This window comes from Onychomys torridus, chromosome 8 (assembly GCF_903995425.1).
Source record: "Onychomys torridus chromosome 8, mOncTor1.1, whole genome shotgun sequence".
Taxonomy (NCBI): domain Eukaryota; kingdom Metazoa; phylum Chordata; class Mammalia; order Rodentia; family Cricetidae; genus Onychomys; species Onychomys torridus.
The window spans coordinates 48,925,070-48,941,746 of NC_050450.1; the positions used below are offsets into that span (position 1 = coordinate 48,925,070).

The 16,677-nt window shown below is 46.4% G+C and overlaps 1 protein-coding gene and 1 pseudogene across 2 annotated transcripts in view; one reads left to right on the top strand and one right to left on the bottom strand.

Annotated features, from left to right (window-relative positions):
- The window catches only part of Dhrs7b (dehydrogenase/reductase 7B), a 30,378-nt gene extending 14,721 nt beyond the window's left edge, over positions 1-15,657 (top strand). For both annotated transcript variants that reach the window (XM_036197471.1, XM_036197472.1), the window contains 5 exons: positions 2,859-2,968; positions 8,951-9,167; positions 9,602-9,694; positions 13,009-13,161; positions 15,219-15,657. In XM_036197471.1, coding sequence (XP_036053364.1) covers positions 2,859-2,968; positions 8,951-9,167; positions 9,602-9,694; positions 13,009-13,161; positions 15,219-15,424 — 779 coding nt within the window. In that variant the 3' untranslated portion in view covers positions 15,425-15,657. The remainder of the gene's footprint in view (positions 1-2,858; positions 2,969-8,950; positions 9,168-9,601; positions 9,695-13,008; positions 13,162-15,218) is intronic.
- On the bottom strand, positions 750-1,142 carry LOC118589842 (annotated as a pseudogene).
- Positions 15,658-16,677: the final 1,020 nt, after the last annotated feature.

Below are 16,677 nucleotides of genomic sequence, written 5' to 3' on the forward strand. Positions count from 1 at the left end.
AGAAATGACAGGACCCTGTTGTGCTTAGCACCTCCTTCAGAAGGGTGAGGGCTGCTGGCCTGATATGCTGGGGAATGCTGTGCAGGAGGCTGAAGGAACAGCCACAGGGCACAGAAGTACCTCCCTGTCCCATGAGCCGGTCCATGAGCCGCTCAGTTGGCAGAGCACCTCTCTTTTTTGTGAAGGACATGACTTTCTTCTGCTCTCTTACCCAGCTCTTGTGTGAGGGAAGGTTGTTTCCTCTCTACGCACAGTGTACAGTAGACCTTTGACCCTGACCCTTCTCAGATAAGCAAATGATAGCTTGGTGATGGCTTTCAGAGGTTGAATTGCCCTGCAAGGCAGGCTTGTCCCATCCTTCTTAGCCATAGTGCCTAAGAAACCTCTAGACTGCCTGGGCCTCTCAGATTGGATCAGAGACCTGTTGGGGACCCATGTGTCCTGAGAAGACAGCTGCACGGGCACTTGGGTTTTTTTTTTTTTTTTTTTTTTTTTAAGATTTATTTATTATGTATACAGTGTTCTACCTGCACGCCAGATCTCATTACAGATGCTTGTGAGCCACCATGTGGTTGCTGGGAATTGAACTCCAGACCTCTGGAAGAACAAGCAGTGCTCTTAACCTCTGAGCCATCTCTCCAGCCCTGCACGAGCACTTGTAAGACAAGTTTACACTTATGCCAGCTGCTTAGTTAGTTTGTTTGTTTTTTAGAGTTTTTCCTTTTTTATTGAACCATTCTTTCACGGACAATCATATATATAGTCAAGGATGCTAGAGTGGGGAAATCTTAGGATTATGAGAGAGAAGTCACAAGATAATTCCAGGTGCTGTCTTCAGTGATGCTTCTTATCATCACTCGGGGAGGTCAGGAAATGTTCAGCCCCTAGAGCTACCACAAATGCAGCAAAGCCCCATTGAACCTTTTGAACAACACGCTCATGAAGGAGATATTTTCTTCAAAGCTACCCATGTATCTCCAAGCCTCATTGTGAGCCCACGGATCCCTCAGTCCTCATGCAGCAAGCTTCTTCTGGACTGTTTCTAATGGTGTCCCTTCTGTTTTCCACTGTCTGTAATCTGGAAGTACCAATTTATCATGACCATGACCATGTCCATGATCGTGTCCATGCCCAGCTGCCATGTTTGACAGCAATATGACCTCTCAGGACACTCAATGTTCCGCCAGCTGCTTAGTTTGTAGGACACTTTTGAGGGGCAGTTTGGAAACATTAAAGCATTAGCCAGGCAAGGTGGTGCGTGCCTGTATCCTAACACTTGGATGGTAGAAGCAAGAGCATCAAGAGTTCAAGGCCATCCTCAGCTTCTTGGTGAGTTTGAAGGCCAGACTAGGCTGCATGAGGCCTTGTCTCCAAACAACAGAAAGGTTCAAGTATTCAAGACAGGCATTAAAAATACTTCATAATGCTTTACCTATGAAGTGATTACCTACTTTACCTCATTCAACCTCAGTCTCTCCTGGATGAGGTATTACTATTTATATCTTATGGGGGAAAGGGAGAAACAGATTGTAACGTAGGCGGTTATCACAGAACCTATAAGCAAAAGAAAGCTAGAGTTGTGTATAGACCTAGCTTAAGTCCGTTCTCCAGAACACTGGGCTCCACTCTGTCTAAACTGCAGATGTTGGGGCATAGTATGAATCTTAAAGGTTCTTATTAATAAAATCAAACCCGAGGCCAGTTATTGGGGTGAACGCTGGAAGATCAGAGAGATAGAACAAGCCACAGCTACCTCAGCTTGCCAGTTCCTCAGCTGGTCTTGTTTCCTCAGACTGGAAGCTTCTGAGTCCTCATCCCAATGGCTCTCAGCTGTGTTGCTCCAAAGCCTAAAAGCTTAACCAGCCAAAAGCTTAACCAGCCAAATGCTTAACCAGCCAAATGCTTAACCAGCCAAACGCTGCTAGTTTCTGGTCTTCACACCTTATATACCTTTCTACTTTCTACCGTCACTCCCTGGGATTAAAGGCTGGATTTCTGGGATTAAAGGCTGGATTTCTGGGACTAAAGGCTGGATTTCTGGGATTAAAGGCTGGATTTCTGGGATTAAAGACTGGATTTCTGGGACTAAAGGCTGGATTTCTGGGATTAAAGGCGTGTGTCACATTGGGGTACTGAGAGTTAGCTAGGACATGTTTGGGGGAGTAAACAAGGAGGAAGAGGCATTCCCCTATCACCCCACTTGATTTTGCTGCCTGAACATCTTCTCTGGCCCAGAAAGGCCTTAGGCCCAGCATCAATCACCTTCCATGGCCTAGTCCCCTGCCTCCAGTATTTCCTCTGCACTTACCCTTCAGGGTCAGGACTCCCGAAGGGCCCAGCCTTTCTGCTTTGATTTTTCCAAAGAACTGTGCATGTGTGTCTGCCGGTGCATTAGTGGTCTGGGCAGCAGCGTTGGCACTGGAAGGCAGCCTCCAGGGACCAACCACAGCCATGGGAGAACTCGCACCACTTGTGGAAGTGGGTTGAGTTTACTGAACAGGTTCTCTGCTTGTTGGTCTTGAACTCTGCTTAGCCTCGCTGGGCTTCATCAATAACAAGTGAGTTGATGCCCACAGGGTTGCTCAGGACCACATGAGAACACCATGGGAAGTTCTGAGCAATGTACTCACAAACCTGTCCACCTTCCTGGCTTTTCTCTGCCCCATAAATGTGTGTCATATCTTTGGATGGGAACCCTACACTAACCTTACCTCCCAGCTCCACACTGGTCTACATATACGTGTCAAGTATATGAGAAGCAGGCATTCTGCAACGCTGGGTGACTTTGAACTGATCTGCTTGGAAGAAAAATGGCACTGGATAATTACAGCTGTCAGAGTTCTTTTCTTTTCCCTTAGAATGTGCCAGAGTCTTCCATGCTGCGGGGGCTAAGCTGGTGCTCTGTGGTCGAAATGTGGAAGCCCTTGAAGAACTCACCAGGGAACTTGCTGGTTCCTCTACCTCCCAGGTGAGCTTACAGCAAGGGTTCAGGGGAAGGAAGACCTGTCGTAGGCCACAGTAGCCTACTCTAGGACTGCTGAGCTACAAGGCATCCATCTATCCATGTGATCACATTCTACTGGAAGGCAGCAGGCTCCAAGCAGTTTGAGAACCATCCACATTTTATATCCCAACATGGCCATCAGCTACCAGCCACCACTGCCTATGCTAACAGCTAGGGAAGTCTTCTTCATACTCATCTGGTGTTGGCTGGAGAAGTGGTGATGATTTTTTTTTTTAATTGTCTTACCAGCTGGGCAGTGGTGCATGCCTTTAATTCCAGTGCTTGGGAGGCAGAGGCAGACGGATCTCTGTGAGTTTGAGCCTGGTCTACAGAGTGAGTTCCAGGATAGCCAAGGCTACACAGAGAAACCCTGTCTTGAAAAAGAAAACAAAAAGACAAACAAACAGAAGTTGTTCCACTATCTGGAGAGATGATCAGAGGTTAATAACACTGGCTGCTCTTCCAGAGGTCCTGAGTTCAATTCCCAGCAACCACATGGTGGCTCACAACTATCTATAGTGAGATCTGGTGCCCTCTTCTGGCATGAAGGCATACATGCAGGTAGAACACAATACTAAATAAACAAACAAACAAACTCTTTAAAAAAATTGTCTTACAACATTTATAGTACTATTTTTTTTAAACCACTGAGCCATATCATCAGCTCTGCTTCAGTTAACTTTATATATAGTATTAGGAAAAGGTCCAATTTCACTCTGTAATTTTCTCTTTTCTTTAATTTTTTTTTGCTTTTTGAGACAGGGTCTTTCTTTGTAGCCCTAGCTGCCCTAGAACTCACTCTGTAGGACAGGCTGGCTTTGAACTCACATAGATCTGTTTACCTCTGTCCCCAAAATGCTGGGATTAAAGGCGAGTACCACTACGCCTGGCAGAATTATTTGTTATTACATAAATGTTTGATCTTATATTTTTTCGTAATAAACTTCTTTTTTGGTTTTTTGAGACAGGGTTTCTCTGTGTAGCTTTGCACCTTTCCTGGAACTCACTTGGTAGACCAGGCTGGCTTTGAACTCACAGAGATCTGCCTGCCTCTACCTCCCGAGTGCTGGGATTAAAGGTGTGCACCACCACCGCTTGACCTAAACTTCTAATATATAACATCCTTGTACTGTTTCTTTGACATTTAAAGTCTATTTTATCTAATGGTAGTGTAGTTACTGTATCTCCCTCTTGGTTGCTGTTTACATGAGGCATCTTTATGTCTAGATCTCAAGTGAGCCTTTCATATATAACATATAGTTGGATTGTTTTTAAAAAATTCATTTTGTTGGGGGTTGGAGAGATGGTTCAGCGGTTAAGAGCACTGGCTGCTCTTCCAGAGGACCCAAGTTCAATTCCCAGCACCCACATGGCAGCTCACAAGGCTTTTGACATCCTCATACAGACATACATTCAGGCAAAATGCTAGTGAGCATAAAATAGAAACAAATTATGTATTTAAAAAATAAATTTTGGGGTTGGGGATTTAGCTCAGTGGTAGAGCGCTTATCTAGCAAGCGCAAGGCCCTGGGTTCGATCCTCAGCTCCCCAAAAAAAACTAACTAAATTTTGTCAGTCTCTATATGATTAGAGAGTTTATTCTAATTACTTTTTTTTTGTTGTTTCAGTTTTTTTTTTTTTTTTTTTTTTTAAGCTGAGGATCGAACCAGGGCCTTGTGCTTGCTAGGCAAGCGCTCTACCACCGAGCTAAATCCCCAACCCCTTGTTTTAGTTTTTTGAGACAGGGTTTCTCTGTGTAGCCTTGGCTGTTCTGGAACTCACTTTGTAGACCACGCTGGCTGAAAACTCGAGATCCACCTGCCTCTGCCTCCTGAGTGCTGAGATTAAATGTTAGCATTTAGACTTCTGTACTGGCCTGCCCTCCGCAGCTGCAGTCACTAAGAGCACCACTGTGCACATTCGCTATGTTTCCTTATAAAAGGCCTTGTACACCTCCCAGCTCTTTCTCTTCCTGCGCTCTAGTCCCCAGGGACCAGTCTCTGCCCCATTTCTGTCCCTTTCTCTCCTCTCCCCTCAATAAACTTCCCACGTGGGCCTGTTGTATGGTGTAACTCCTTCTCGCCACTTTTTAAAAAAAATTCATTTATTATATATCCATGGTCTGCCTGCATGTATGCCTGCATTCCAGAGGAGGGCACCAGATCTCATTACAGATAGTTGTGAGCCACCATGTGGTTGCTGGGAATTGAACTCAGGACTCTTGAAGAAGAGTCAGTGCTTTTAACCTCTGAGCCATCTCTCCAGCCCATTCCCGCCACTTTTAAAATACAATATTAAAGGCTGTGCCAACACCGTGGGGCACTCTATTTACATTTAAAGTATTTTCTGACCAGGAGGGACCTTTTGCTATTTGCTATTCTATTATCTATATGCTTCCTAGCTTTTAATTTTAACCCCTCATTTCTTCTTTAATCATCTTTGTTGAAAAACTGATTTTTTTTGTTGTAGTTGTTGTTGTTTTTCAAGACAGGTTATCTCTATGTAGCTTTTGCACCTTTCCTGGAACTCGCTCTGTAGACCAGGAATCCACTTGCCTCTGCCTCCCGAGTGCTGGGATTAAAGGGAGCAGCACCACCGCTCGGCCATCTGAACTCTTCAGGCACCTCCACTCTCACATGCACAAGCTCACATGCAGACACATGTATACACACAAGTCAATCAGCAGAGGGGAACAATGGAAAACACCATTCGCTTAGCCACTGGACAAGGTACATGCACCTTCAAAGTATTCTTTTCTTTATGGCGCATGCTAAGCATGCTCAGAAGCATTTCTTTCCATCACTTTCACCCTTTATGTACGTTTTATGATTTTGAGCTAAATGCCCAAAATGTGTCTATCTTTTCGCCACCACCGCCCAGCTCTGATTTTCTTTTTTGATGGTAGTATTGATTCCCATCTCATTTCCTGACATGCCTATTTCCTTTGTGGTCAGGGTGCTCGCTCACCCATAGGGTGAGAATAAGATCACTACCTCAATTCTGAGCCAAGTTTGAAGCAAGCTTGACTTTATTGAAGTGCACCCCAGAGCTTTCCAGTGACTGCCTCTAAGTGGGGTCAAAGAGAACAGCCCCGAGTCCCTTCTTAGGCCCCTTTCAAGGAGTAAACTCACCAGCAGGTTTACAGAAGAGAGACAGTGGGCCGTAAGTACAGGAAGATCTCAGAAAACACCATGTGGTTGCCATGTGATTAGGGAGGGTTAAGGAGGGTCAGAGAGTCAGGGTGTTCTCAAAAACAAGTCAAGGCCATGGGTTGGGGCAAGACAGGCTCTGGGAGACGGCCTTAAAAGCAGCAACTCAGCTCTTACAGTAAATTGAAACTTTTGTTCGTTTGAGTCAGGGTTTCACTGTGTAAAATCAATTATTAATTTTTTTCTTTTTCTGTTTCTGGGACGGGGTTCCAGACAGGGTTTCTCTGTATAGCCCTGGCTGTCCTGGGACTTGCTAGGTAGACTAGGCTAGCCTTGAACTCAAGAGATCTACCTGGCTCTGCCTCCTCAGTACTGGGATTAAAGGTGTGCTGCACCACCACCACCACCACCACCACCACCACCACCACCACCACTCAACTCAGAAACTTATTTTTAACAGTACAGCATAATGACCCCTGTCTTCAAAATGGAGTCAGGCAGGTTCCTCATTGGAGATCACACTTGTTGTGACACTACCATTTTGCCTGCTAACTTCAGGAGCACGTAAAATTGATGTTGTCCGTGTCTCTGTTTATGCCATTATGTCACATAGTACATGTCACATAGTACATCTTTCTGTAGTTTGCCTAGTAATGGATTAATGATCTTTTAAAATTCACTTGTTTTAATTATGTAGAAAGCAAAAGACAGTTACACATCCAAATTCCAGTAACACTAGGTGTTATAATTCCCCATGCATCACTTGGCTAGAGACCTTTCTTTCTTTTTTTAATCTTGCTGGTTTTGTTTTTTAGTCAGGTCTCACGGAGCCAGTTTACATGTTGTTGGAGATTGAACCCAGGGCTTCAAGCACACTGGGCAAGCACCCAGTCAACTCAGCTATATTTGAGCCTTTCTCTTGAACATTCCTTGCAGGACAGATCTAATAGACCTGGGAATGCCTTCATCTCTCCTTCAGTTTTGAAGAGCTGTTATGCTATATGATTTAGTGTTTTCTTATAACTTTGAATATATTGACCTGCTTCTTTTAGCCCTCAAGGTTTCTGGTGAAACATGGGCTGGTATTCTTATGGAGGGCCTATATGTGAGGCACTGTTTCTGTTGCTGCTCTCAAGACACCACTGGCTTCTAATTGGTCGCACTGTGGGTCACCAGTTCATCTGGTTGGTGTGGAGCCTCTTAGATGGCGCTGACTCATGTCTTTGGTTGGCCATTTCATAGTTAAATACTCAGAGCTCCACATTTCCCATGTTGGCTTGCTTGACAAAACACTATAGATTTTTTAGGCTCTGTCTTTGTTTTTTCTTTTCTCTTTTAGATTTGTTAATTTAAATGATTATATTTTGGGTTCACAGATTTCTTCTTCTCTTTCCTCACCTGCTTCTAAACTCTGGTGACTTTCCCACAGCCTCACTTAGTATACTTAAGCTCTAGAATTTGAGTTCGTTTGCTTTTTGTTGTTTTGTTTTTCAAGACAGGGTTTCTCTGTGTTGCCCTGGCTGTCCTGGGACTCACTCTGTGGACCAGGTTGTCATCAAACTCAGAGATCTACCTGATTCTGCCTCCTGAGTGCTGGGATCAAAGATGTACGCTACCACCACCTGGCTAGAATTTCTTTTTGTAATTTTTCCCTTTATTGAAATACTCACTTTTTAAAAAATTATTATTCATCTATTTCCTGTTGTTGCCAATGTCTTCCTTCATTCTTGCAGCATTGTAGAGATAGTTATTTTAATGTCTTTGTTATTAGATCTAGTATCTCATCCTCCTGGGGATTCTTTTTTAGAGATTAATTTTGATGTTCCAAAGCAGTCTGCTGGCAGCTGTATTCAATGATGGCTGTTCCAACATCCTCCATGCCCCCCTCAGGCACGAGTGGTAGGTCAGCAATATGTGGCGGCTAAGTTCCTTCTCGCCCACTCTGGGTCCCCCCAGGCTACACCAGAAATAGGGTCTGCCTTTTGCACTGTTGCCTGCCAGGTTTTGGTGGCAGCAGCTACCAGCAGCCTGGTGGCTGCAACCCACCCCTGGTAGCTGTGATTTGCCAGCAGAGCACTCCCTTGGAAGGTACGTTCAGGTAGCCTGGAACTTCAAGTCACTCCACAGGGTTTCATTTCCAGATGGAGATGGGTTTCCAGAGCCTCCCACTCCGCCATCCTCTCTGCCTCCCCTCACTCCCTCTCTCCTCTCCTGAGCTGTGCAGCAGAACTGTGCTGGGCCCGCTCCTCCAGCACCTGGTACTTTGCAGCAGTTTTTATGATTATGGAGGTTAATTCCTCCCCTCCAGTCTGGGTCGGGAGCTATGTCTGGCCTCCTTTCTGCTGTGTCCCAGTGCTAGGCCTTCCGGGAATACATGATAACATTTCATAAACAGATGAGTAGAACTAACCACCTGGGGTGGACGGCAGCTGGGCCTTGATGACTGTTGAGTATAATCAAGGTAGCTATTGTTAATAACTTATGTGGTAATGTACACACCATACAAGTATGTTCACATCATACATGATCCTGACCCGTGGGTCAGTTTATTAGCTGATGAAAGTAAGAGGGGCCTGTGGTCACATCTTGTGGGGTATAGCAGTCAGCTTCAATCTCGGAGAAATTTGTCCAGGTAGATGTGAACACCTCAGACAGGAACTTCATAGGCTGCATCTTTGGAAGAGGGTTGGCACAAACTATTGCATTTGTGCTGAGTGGGCCAGTCCCAAAACTCTGAAGAGTAGGAACATGGCTGTCACTCAGGAGGTGCATTTTGTTTTTGTTTTTATTTGGCCAGGGACAGACACACAAACCTTACACGGTGACCTTCGACCTCGCAGACCCTGGTGCTATTGCTGCAGGAGCAGCTGAGATCCTACAGTGCTTTGGCTATGTGGACATCCTCATCAATAACGCTGGGGTCAGCTACCGTGGTGCCATCAGTGATACCATAGTGGACGTGGACAGGAGGGTGATGGAGATCAACTATTTTGGCCCCATTGCTCTAACAAAAGGTAGGTGGCATCTTAGGGTAGGAGATATAAGCACAGTCATTAGCACGCCTGTTAATCTTGGTTTCTTTTTAGTGAGACACTGTCTGTTCCTGTCCATTTTGCCCCTTGCAGTGGGTGTGGTCATTCGTCTGGGTGTTTTGCTTTTTCTGTGTTTATATCTGCATTGTGTCTGTTTTGCACCCTCATATCAGTGCTGGTCTCACTGATGCAGCTTTTGCATTTCTGCTCCATGCATCCCACCGAAGGCAATATTTTGATGTATACACAGACTTCAGCTCAGAGGTCAAGCTCCCAGTAGGATAAGGGCTGTGCTGTTCGTGTGTTCTGTTCTCTCCTCTCTGCTACAGTTCTCTATGGAAAACTGTAGTGTCTCCTCAGCACCACCAGGCACAGTGACTAGGAGACGCTGTCTAATTGTCCACCCTGTCCCTCAGCGCTCCTACCCTCCATGGTCAAGAGGAAGCGAGGCCACATCGTCGCCATCAGCAGCATCCAGGGCAAGATCAGCATTCCCTTTCGATCAGCATGTACGTACTTTACCTTCCTTTCCCAGAGCATTTTTTTTTTTTCTAATTATAAAAATGATGTGTCATTAGCTAGATTCATACACTGTAGAAATACCCTACAGATACATTAGTAACTTCATCAGAATAGTCTTTCTGGGTTTTTGTTTTGTTTTATGAGACAGTCTTTCTACTTAGCCTTGGCTATCTTGGAACTCACTATGTAGATCAGGCTGTCCTTGAACTCAGAGATCTGCCTGCCTCTGCCTCTCAAGTGTTAGGGCTAAAGGTGTTCGCTACCACGCCCAGCAATGATCAGAATGTTGTTTTTTGTTTTTTATAATTTATTTCATTTTATGTTCATTGGTGTTTTGCCCAAATTTATGCCTGTGTGACAGCGTCAGATCCTCTGAAACTTGAGTTACAGACAGGTGTGAGCTGCCATGTGGGTGCTGGGAATTGAACCTGGGTCCTCTGGAAGAGCAGCCAGTGCTCTTAACCACCAAGCCATCTCTCCAGCCCCTGATCAGAATGTTTTAAGCAGTTGTGTACCTTAGTTTAAATCCTAGCTTATTCCCTATCCTTCAGGTGACCTTGGGCAGGTGGTCCTCCCTCTGGGTGCTCATCTTTACTTGCAAGTGGAGAGAGCGCAGTGTGGACGGCTGTTATGAGGAAGACCTGCAGTGGCCTGGACTGAAGCCCTCTCAGCACATTTTACTTAGTGTTTCTGACTTGTTCAGTCCACTAGATAAGCATATAGGTTCTTTTTTTTTTTTTTTTAAAGATTTATTTATTTATTATGTATACAGAAGAGGGTGCCAGATCTCATTGCAGATGGTTGTGAGCCACCATGTGGGTGCTGGGAATTGAACTCAGGACCTCTGGAAGAGCATTCAGTGCTCTTAACCTCTGAGCCATCTCTCCACCCCCGCATATAGGTTCTTTTAATTAGATATAATTCAGTAAATGGCTATGACATAATTACCTTAGCCATTTTCTTCATCATCCCCCCCCCCAGACAGGATTAAAGGCATGTGGCACCTATTTTCATAGGCACTGGAGAATCCCCTATCCTCACCTCAAACTTTGACCTTTAGTAGTGATCTGTGACAGTATATCCTTGAATATTGATATCTCTAGATTAAGATAAGCTTGAAGAAGTAGAAACATCAGGTAACACCCAAATCTTAAAAACACCCACTTGGGCCGGCGTTGGTGGCGCGCCCCTTTAATTCCAGAGCTTGGGAGGCAGAGCCAGGCGGATCTCTGTGAGTTCGAGGCCAGCCTGGTCTACAGAGCGAGCTCTAGGACAGGCCCAAAGCTACAAAGAGAAACCCTGTCTCGAAAAACCAACCCCCTTCCCCCAAAAAAAGACCCACCCAGTTGGCTTCTTTCTATTCATGTGCCCACTTCTACCTAAGAGAGTGGCTACGATCTCAGATGCCCTTTGTTTGTCTGGCCTCCTGTTAACACATGCAAACAAACACACAGAGTATAGCTTCTAGTCTGTAGAGGGGGTTAAAAAGATATGAAAGGTACCCAGCAGTGGTGGCACACCTTTAATCCCAGCACTCAGCAGGCAGAGGCAGCTGGATCTCTGTGAGTTCAAGGCCAGCCTGGTCTACAGGACAGCCAAGGTTACACAGAGACACCCTGTCTTTGGGGATGGGGGGGAGATTTGAAAGGGAGTATCACAAACTCCTTAGTTATCTTTTTCTCTGAAACGGAAGCGCTGACTTGCTGACAGCCTTTGCCCATCTGCCTCCAAGGACCAGTGCAATCTGGCTAGCCCCGCCAAGGAGGGGCTGGGCTGTTTCAGCACTTGGAGGGACAGTGACACCACTCAACTCAATGAAGGGTAGCTGACCATTAAACAGAAGCACTTTCTTTCTCCCAGGCCTGGACCTCAGTTCTGCCTTTTGGCTCTCCTTTGTGTCCTGGGACCTTCACTTAACTTCAGACCCTAGGCTTTCCACTGCCACCACAGTGATCTGCATGCCGCCCAGCGCTGGTTCAAAGATGCAGTGAGCTGTGCTTTGTCACTCACTTAACAGCAGTGCAGCCTGATGCTCTATGGGCATCTCTCTCTGGTCTCATCCTTGTTTTAATCCCGATAGCACTGGACAGTTACCTACGGCTGCTCAGATGACTCTGCAGAAAAACAAAACCAAAACGCCATCATCAGGATTGATTAAGCAACTAAGCCACAGTGTTAATAGTGGTTAAACCGGAGTAGAGGTTTACAGAGTATGTCATGAATTACTACATGCCGCATTTCACTTTGACTTATTCCTGCTAGCTTTGGTCTTTAATGACAGCCCACTGACTGCAGCAGGTATGCACGGTGCTCTGGATACTAGATGGTTAACCAGACTGAGTCTGGCCAGCTCCCTAGGGAGGTGGAGTTAACCTGTGGTGAACAGCCTTCTTAGCAGTGCAGTGGCAGAAATGGCTTTATCCCCTCGGGCTGTTAGACACTGAGCTGTTCACAGCACAGCACACCCATTGGGGAGTGGCACTGTGTGTGCCCAGAGGAGGGGCCAGCTTTTACTGGCAGCATTGTGGGCTTGCTGTGCATAGCTGAAAGCCCATGGCCTGGGAGTTCTAGAATGACCCAGCTATCAATGTGGACTTCTGCTTTGAAGACCCAGAATGGCTGCTCTCCTCATCCCTTGGGCTGCTGCTCATCCAGGCCAGCATCTCTACCCACAAAGCCCTGCTGCTTCCTGGTGCCTGCTCTGACCCCCTTGCTTTGCCTTCCCAGTATGTTTGGCTGATGGGAGCCCCTTTTGACAAAACATTAGGACTCCAAACTAGAGGAGATGGGTTTTCTGTGGAGACGCTGGCTTGCTTCCTAAGAGCCTCACCAGGGTCTCCATGCCCGGGCGCATGACTGAGGAGCTGCTGCTGGGGAACACAGGGGCCTGTCTCATAGGCAGAATAGGCTTAGGTTCCTCCTTATGGAAGCAGTCAGGTTTGAATCTGCACAGCCCTGCATGAGGGAGGCTCTCTGAGACCATGTTCTGCAGGGACAAGGACTAGAAACAACTTGTGAAGGCTCCTGTGGGGTCCAGTTCTGTCATTGGGGGATCCCCTTGGCAGGGCTGAATATATTTATAGGTGTGTGTATATATGTATACACACACATATGCACACACCATTGAGAACAACCATTTGAGGATGCTGAAGGCATGGCAGTGCTTTATTCTTCTGACCTCAGTATCTTCTAAGAACAAGAACGAAGAGCACTTGTCAGAGTCAGGACTACTGTAGTGCTGCATGTAACCTTAAATGGAAACCCACACCAGCACCCTTTCTGCCTCTGTCCACACGTACAGACTCGGCCTCCAAGCATGCAACCCAGGCATTCTTTGACTGTTTGCGTGCTGAGATGGAGCAGGATAACATTGAGGTGACTGTGATAAGCCCTGGCTACATCTATACCAACCTCTCTGTAAATGCTGTCACTGCCGATGGCTCCAGATATGGAGGTAGGTCTGGTTTCTCTCCTTCGTCACTGAAAGCTACCAATTGTAATGCAGCACTCTGCTACCCAAGTGATTCCTGAGTGTTGGTTGCAGATGTGGACTGCTGTGTGCATGGCATTTCCCCACTGAGACCCCTTTGGCCTTATCCCAAATTCAGCTTTTAGAACAAGATCCCCCATAGGTAGAGAATTGGGACAGAAAATCCCTCACCAAACTTCCCACTAATATTCCCAAGGGATATTATAATTAGGACTAAGTAAATTGAACTCAAGGTTACTGGGGGTGCAGGGGTAGGGGCGGGGTCAGTGGAAGAAGGGGGCACTTGGTTTGATTGGTTCCTGCCCAGAGTGTTGGAGAAATGGCTGGTTTCAGGGAGAGTGTTCCGTGGATAGGGTGCAGCAGTATCAGCCTCCAACCTACTCAGCCAGAAGCAGCGCTGAGCTGACCTGCAGGTGCTGCTCATGGGTTGAGCAGCCTGACTCCTGCTTATACATACAGGAACGTCCATCTTGGGCCATTGTGTGCTGCAACTATGAGAGCCAGCCTTACCTGCCTGAGCTTGGAGCAGGCCTGCTGCTATCTAACACTAAGCCCTGCCCCCAGGATGGGTTCTGTGCTGCTGCTGCAGCTGCTCAGGTCCTGCAGGTCTTGCACCCATCTGACCAGGTCTGAATCAAGACCACTCCAATCTGGGTAGCTGCCTTGCCACACCAAGTCTCTTCACAGAAGCCACAATGGTAGGAACCAGACTGCTTCCAACCTGTTCATCCTGGAAAATTTAGTTCAAACTGTTCTCAATCTCCCATTCTCCTGTGGTGGACACACAGTGAGCAGATCCCCGTGGGAGCTCAGCTTCTGGGTGGTGTGTGCTAATGGTCTCTTCTGAGTCTGCGTCTGGTTCTGCTGTTAGCAAGATGGATGAGTCACCAGCAGAGAGGGAACATCAGATGCTGTTACCCTACACCCTCTTAACTGTCCCAGCTGTTCCTGATCCAGCCTTTGCATGCCACTGGGAACTGGGACAGCTGCTTACTCCCAGCTCAGTGCACAGGGGTGCACATGGGGTCAAGATGGTCTCTACCATCTTCCGCTGACAGCCTTGAGAACCAGCCAGGACAGAGTACATGATATACCATTCCCTAGTCACTGGTTGTTGCCCAGATGTAGAATATCCAAAGTCAAGAAGACTCTCAGGCCAGTGAAATGGCTCATGGGTAACACCTGCCACCAAGCCTGACAACCTCTCCAAGATTTATTTACTTAATATGGTTTTTGTTTGTTTGTTTTTGTTTTTGAGACAGGGTCTCTCTTTGTGGCTTTGGAGCCTGTCTTGGAACTTGCTCTGTAGACCAGGCTGGCCTGCCTCTGCCTCCTGAGTGCTGGGATTAAAGGCATGGGCCACCATTGCCTGGCTTATTTATATATTTTTAAAAATAAATTATTTATTTTTATCTTATTTGCATTGGTGTTTTGCTGCATGTATATAGACTGTGTGAGGGTGTCAGATCTTGGAGTTACAGACAGTTGTGAGCTGCCATGTGAGAACCCAGGTCCGCTGGAAGAGCAGTCAGTGCCCTTAACCACTGAGCCATCTCTCCAGCCCCTATTTATGTATTTTTATGTATGAGTGTTTTGTCTTCATGCATGCCAGAAGAGGGAATCAGATCCCATTACAGGTGGTTGTGAGCCACCATGTGGTTGTTGGAAATTGAACTCAGGACCTCTGGAAGAGCAGCCAGTGCTCTTAACCGCTGAGCCATCTCTCCAGCCCTGGCAATCTTGAGATGTGGGGTGGGGTCCACTCTGAGACCTACCTGTGCGGGCTTTGGACATCTGTCACAGACAGATGATCAGGCACCCTCACTAGTTAGTTGGTTCCACACACTAACTGGTATTCCCAGTCCGTCACCCTGTCTATACCTCTTTATCCCCATTTACCTGCTTTGAACCATAAAACAGTTACTCATTTTCTCAGTGTAACCATCTACTTCTGGGAGGAGCTCTGGGAAGCTGGCCTCATGACTGCTCACTTATCCTCATGTTCTTTTTCTTTCCTGTAGCTCTAGACAAGAACACAGCCCAGGGCAGAAGCCCTGCAGAGGTGGCCCAGGATGTCCTTGCTGCTGTGGGGAAGAAGAAAAAGGATGTGATCTTGACCGACTTACTGCCATCCATGGCCTTCTATCTCAGAACTCTGGCTCCTGGGATTTTCTTCAGAATCATGGCCTCTAGGGCCAGAAAAGAACGAAAATCCAAGAACTCCTGATATGGGTCAGCACTGCTAGCCTGGATTGGCCTGGTCAGACTGAGTACCACACCTTTCTGGGCTGGGATTGCTCTGCAAGGGACCCATGGCTGAGGGCTATCCTGTACTTGAAGGTGGACAGAGCGCTTGTGTGTCCCTGGGGTGGGCTAGCCCTTGAAAAGTAAAATATGGAGTTGGGCTGGGACTCTAGAGATGTAAAATAAACGACTGAACAGTGGTCAGAGTTCTCAGTAGAACCATATCCTGCCAGATTCTTGGAGGTTTGGGAACCAGGTGTCCTAATAGCACCAGCCCCAAGTCTTGTTTTGAGACAGGGTTTCCCTGTGTAGTCCTGGCTGGCCTTGAACTCAAGAGGTTAACCTGCTTCTGCCTCCAGAGTGCTGGGATTAAAGGCATGCGCCACCACTGTCGGGCCACCTCTGACTTATTAAAAAGGCATGATGGGTTCACTGAGCAGGTCAACTTCATTTTCCAAGTTTAAAAGGAAAATTTTCCTGTTACAGAAACTAACAGCTAAAACCATAGGAGGTCCATTGGAAATTTCCCCAAATCAAAGTAAATCTCCCATGTAAAGAAAGCTGTCCTCTTCATTTAGCTCTGGGCCTGCTGAACTGCCTTTTAAAATTATTTAACAGATCTACGTTGTGTGTTGGGCACACCCCTCTCCCCGTCTGCTCTTTTCTCACCCCCATTCTCACCCATCAGCCTTCTTCCCTCCCTGTCCCTTTGCTTCTGTTTTAATATATATCATTTTAAGTGACTGGAATTTAGGAACCACAAACAAGAGAAAACAGGATACGATACTTGTCTTCGGAGACTGGTAATTCACGGTATTGTCTCCTGTTGCGTTCATTTTCCACAAATGTACAAAACTTCATTCTTCATGGCTAAAGAAAGCCCAGAGTATGTGACGTTTTCCTTACCTCTATTTCATGTCTGATGTTGGACACCTAAGCTGGTTGCATATCTTAGCTATTGTGAACACTGCTGCAGTGCATGCCGATGAACTAGTGTCCCAGACAGTCTGACTTCTATCCTTTGGGTGAACATCAAGGGGATGCACATCAGTGTACAGCGTTACGAGAAACTTCCACACTGATTTCTGTAGAGGTCACAGTCATAGTTTAGATTCTTATTGGCAGTATATAAAGGTTCCCTTTTGTCCACATCCAGGCCAGCATTTACTATTTTCTTTTTTCCTGGTTTTTCAAGACAAGGTTTCACTGTGTAGCCCTGGCTATCCTGGAACTCAC